The following is a 4,750-nucleotide window of genomic DNA, read 5'->3' as shown; positions in this document are numbered from 1 at the left end:
TATAGATTATAGTAAAATTTTGGGTGCAATTTGTGGTGGTAGCTTTGGTTTGATTTCGTTAATATAAAAATCACATGGAACATGGCTTAGTATCCAAAGCTCATCTCATCATGTGCTGCCAATTCTGGTCCATGCATTTTCACCGACGTTTGTGGAGAAAGCGACCTAATATTTTTGGTATAACTCTATTAACAAGTACACTTCTAAGTGAATAAATTGTTATTATTTATAGCGAGATAAAAAAAACCATATTTTACATTACATGAATAAATACAATACTTATACAATTGAACCCTGCAAAAAAATTTATAATGACAACCATTTTTGTAGCTAATAGCCATGGCTACAAGCAAAACCACTTTACATAACAGAGCAATATAAGCACAGGCCTTTTTTTTTTTTTTACGAATGAACATTTGCATTATATATATTGTAAACAAATTAATGAAAGCTGAAACACAAGTAAAGAACCCAGAATTCTACCGTCTTTGTTTGATCTGAATCTTGAAACAGAGAAGCTTATTGGTTTTTCCAGATCAGAGATTTCTTTTAGCAAAGCTCCATTGATGGTTTCAAAATTCCCCAAAAATCAACCATAGGTGTAATTCTTTCCATCATCGAAATTCTTGGAGTAATCTAAAGAATTGTACCTGTAAGTTTGTGGGAGGCCAACTTTATCAGATCCCACGAGTTTTCTGATCTCAGATCTGACTTTGTAAAACACATGCCTCCAACTGCCTTTGTTGTGGCACCCAAGGATCCTGGTTTCTTCTTCGTTCATTTCAATGTCTTTAGCGAACGAGGGCTTTTTGGAGAGAACCCAAGACCAACCCCAGTCCCACCATTTCCTGATGGAGCTACCGGCATATTCTCCCATGGAAGACAAGGACTTGGATCTGGGGAATGTCCATGACGTCGCCGGTGAAGAAGTGGGTTGTAGTTTTAGAGACAGAGATGAAAGCCTTCTTCGCAGCCGCCCTGGGCCAGCTGGTGGTGGAAAGTGGTCTTTTGATTCAGTTTGGGAGACGGGGAGGGAGCTGTTCTTTTGAAAGCTTTGAATGATGGAGCTCATGGTTGCTCTGTTATGAGAAACGCCCTAAAGAGATTTGGCAATGGCGGTCCTAAGAGAAAAAGGAAGAGGAAGGAAAATAAAAAGGTGAAATGTAGCGTTCACAGCTCTCTTACAGCCTGTTTTTATTCTCTTTTTCTAAGGGAAAATAGATGTGAAAGTTGGTGAGTGCTATACCAGCTGCATCATGGCTGGGTCGGGCCGGATTTTTAACCCGACTCGAATAAAATGTTTTTAATATAATTTTTAAAATTTTTAAATATTTTCATAAATTTTATATGATTTTAATTGATTTAATAATAAATTTAAGCCTTCAAAGTTTATAGATTTAGTCTCTTTATTTATATATTTTTGAAGCTAAAGTTTTATTTTATATTTTTTTGAATTTTTTAGATTTTTTATAATTTTTTTAGATATTTTTTTAAAATCTGAATCAAATTAATAGAATATGTAAGTATTAAAGGTTTAATTTATTATTATATTACGTATAATTGATGAAAAACATTAATTGCATTGATTGATTATCTTTAATTACTTATTTTTAGAATTGATAAGATTAAATTGCTTTGTTGGGACCAAGTTAGAGGAAATGGAAACTTGTTTTTATTTTTATTTTTTACAACATTTTAGTTGGAATTATTACATGAATTTTTACCAAAAAAATATGTGTAATATTAATATATATTTATAATTAAATTTAAAATAAAATATAATAATTTGGACGTGGTGAGCTTGGACGAAATTGAAATTCATGATTTATTCAATATTCAGTGGTAGTTTTATTTTTACTTCTTTAAATTTTTTTTTCATTTAAGTTTGAGAAATTATTCTTTATTTTTTGGGGGTGGTAAATTAAGTTGTGAAATTAGGTGTTTGATTAATCATTAGTCAAGGTAGATCAATTGTCTATTCATATATTATATATATATAGCAAGTGCAATTATACTATAATTCGAAGCAATGTAATAAAAGTGGAGACAATGCTACCCAAAACGTTGCAGATACAAAACTTCTTAGTCCAATTACAATTTTAATTATAAAATAATATTTATAAAATGGATGAAAAAAGTTCAATCATATAAACTTTATATATATTTATTAAAATCTCATTATTAAGGTGTCAACAAAATATATTAATCATTACTCTCTTATACGGTTGATGTATAAGCAAATTTAAAAAATTATGAAAACATCTTAAAAACAATAACCTAGTGTTGTTTTAGCATCATATTTTAATTATTTATTTTTCGTATAATTTTCATAACTAGAAAAACAAGCATAGGTGAGGGCGATGGACAAATTAGGGACAATGGGAACTGGGTGGATATTAATGTGGGAAACACAACATTTTGTGCTCATAATATATGTGAGGTTGCTACCCACAAACTCTAGGGACCATGCTGAGGTGAATGGGGGACCGGGGAAGCTCTTCATTTTATTTATTTACTATTTATTTTACATGCATCGATCACAACTCATGTTACTAGTTTTCACATATAATTATCGATTGTAACTCCAGTTTTGGACTTGGAAACCCTAAGTTTTGTAGGCTGTAACAGTAAGACCTGAAACTATGTTGTGTTGGATATTTGAGATATAGCAGCCTAGCCATCAGGCAAGAATTTATCAACCCGAAACATCATTGTATAGCCGTCCTCCGAGAAACCGTGGATAATGGTACAAGGTGATAAGAAAAAGTTATGCAGATAGCATCGGAAACTATTGCCATTCCGATCTTGAGCGAGTCGCACTTAAACTGGGCATAAAGATTAGTCTCTATTCCATGACCCTGCAAACACGTATATCAAATACGATGTTAAAATGAAAGAACCAGTATCTTAGTCGCAAATAGTTCATCATAAATGGTATTAACCAAGCATATGCCACATGACCCTGCTTAAAGAATAACGATCCATCGACCTATCCAACCAATACACGATAAAGATTTTTGGATCTTGTCACATTCTCAAGTCATGAACAACGGGAGCAAACGAAGAAATGTTCTCAAACACAAAGCTACCGGGCATAACTTCGTTAATGTCTCTGAGTACCGCAAACCTACCACGCCTTCCAAAATAACTAGGTCTGCTTCATTTCCAAGGTAAGCCAGCTCTTGTGATACTCTTGTAAGATCGATAACCTGCAAAAGCCAGGAGAGACTGATGTTTCATAACAAACATGTGAATTCTTTATTGAGTTTGGGATGTGTCTTAGGCAATTTGCCCATTTTTATTAAAGGAATCTAAATGCAATTTAACTCCTACTAGAGGAGTTTATATGGTACTTTTACCCTTTTTTTACATATAGAATTTAAACTTAGAGAAAAATATGCAAACAATGGGATATGAATCTAAAACATTAAACATCTTAAATCTTTAACTTTATCATTTCAACCAAAGTCTCATTGTTTACTTTTATATATATATATAAAACTTTGTCTCACGTTGTGTTTGATGTATCTATATTATATAAGTTATTGACCGAATTGATGTCACCAATCAACCAAATACCAACTTAGTTTGGAAATGACTAAAATTTCTTTACTTTTACAAAGTATCAAACAATCAATTCTCTCTATAACAACATTTCAATAGAACAATCAAGTTTGTCATAGAATTGATTTTTATGTTTTATTTTTACCCTATATAACAACATCCGTAAAGTATGAAGTACACACTTTACTAAATAAATTAATTCTCTATAACAATCTTTTGTCTTAAATTTTAGTAAAATTAGTTTTATTCCTAAATGGAATAAAAATAGTAAATTTTAGTTAAAATATTATTTCAATAAAATGTTTATAAAAATATGTTAATTATATTTTACGAAATGGAAATAATATTTAATAAATTAAATTACATTTGTAAATTTTATTAAATTTACGAACTAAATTCACTAATTATAAATAAATTATAGTTTTAAATTTAAAAATTAAAAAAATTAAATATGATATAAATCTTAAATGTTGCTATAAGTTTATAAAAACCATTTCTTTACAACATTCAAATTTTTGACAGATGAACAAGTTTGTTATAGAGAATATTGACGGTATCAAAATAAGAGTATTTTCTTCACCAAGTCATCATATTTTTTTTGTTGCCTGACAATGTAACAGCACCACTTAAAAAATTAATTTTTTTACTTGGAATGGTTGGGTAATGATGGGTTATTTTTAAGGCTTGTGTCACCTAACACATTAGCGGCACTTACGCATTGATGACTCTTAAATTTACTGTAAAAAAAATATACTATTTACATAAATAATCTACAACATGCCCCATTTTGTAAGCAATTTTTTATGGTCTTGTACCAAAATTATCGAATTAGCTATCTTTTTTCATCATGAAAAATTATTTTCCATATAAATAAAATAAGTTATCTATACTAACTAAAATACCTTTCACACATAAATTAAGTTAATTTTTTATGAAAATATTTATACTTTATATAATAAATTAATAAAATTTTGATAATAATTAGATTTAAACTTAGAACATCATCATACATAGAAACAATTAAATTTACCATAGTAATTAAAATAACAATTAATTTTTATATAAATTTTTAATAAATATATTTGTTACGTAATTGTTTTACACACATTCTGGTATTGCTATAAATCTATTAATATATTAAATGTTTTTTTTATGAAGCATGGATTTGAATTATCTTCGTGGAATT

The 4,750-nt window shown here is 29.3% G+C and overlaps 1 protein-coding gene across 1 annotated transcript; it reads right to left on the bottom strand.

Moving 5' to 3' along the window:
• Nucleotides 1-208: 208 nt before the first annotated feature.
• LOC107940758 (uncharacterized) lies at nt 209-1,252 on the bottom strand. The gene has a single exon (XM_016874206.2). It carries the CDS (start codon nt 1,070-1,072, stop codon nt 590-592), a length of 483 nt encoding a protein of 160 aa, XP_016729695.1. The 5' UTR covers nt 1,073-1,252; the 3' UTR covers nt 209-589.
• Between the last annotated feature and the right edge of the window lie 3,498 nt (nt 1,253-4,750).

Source organism: Gossypium hirsutum, chromosome A03, assembly GCF_007990345.1.
Source record: "Gossypium hirsutum isolate 1008001.06 chromosome A03, Gossypium_hirsutum_v2.1, whole genome shotgun sequence".
Taxonomy (NCBI): domain Eukaryota; kingdom Viridiplantae; phylum Streptophyta; class Magnoliopsida; order Malvales; family Malvaceae; genus Gossypium; species Gossypium hirsutum.
This window is presented reverse-complemented; position numbering and strand designations above follow the sequence as displayed.

Coding starts and splice junctions, on each gene's coding strand:
- LOC107940758 (XM_016874206.2), bottom strand. CDS start 1,072: ATGAGCTCCATCATTCAAAGCTTTCAAAAGAACAGCTCCCTCCCCGTC.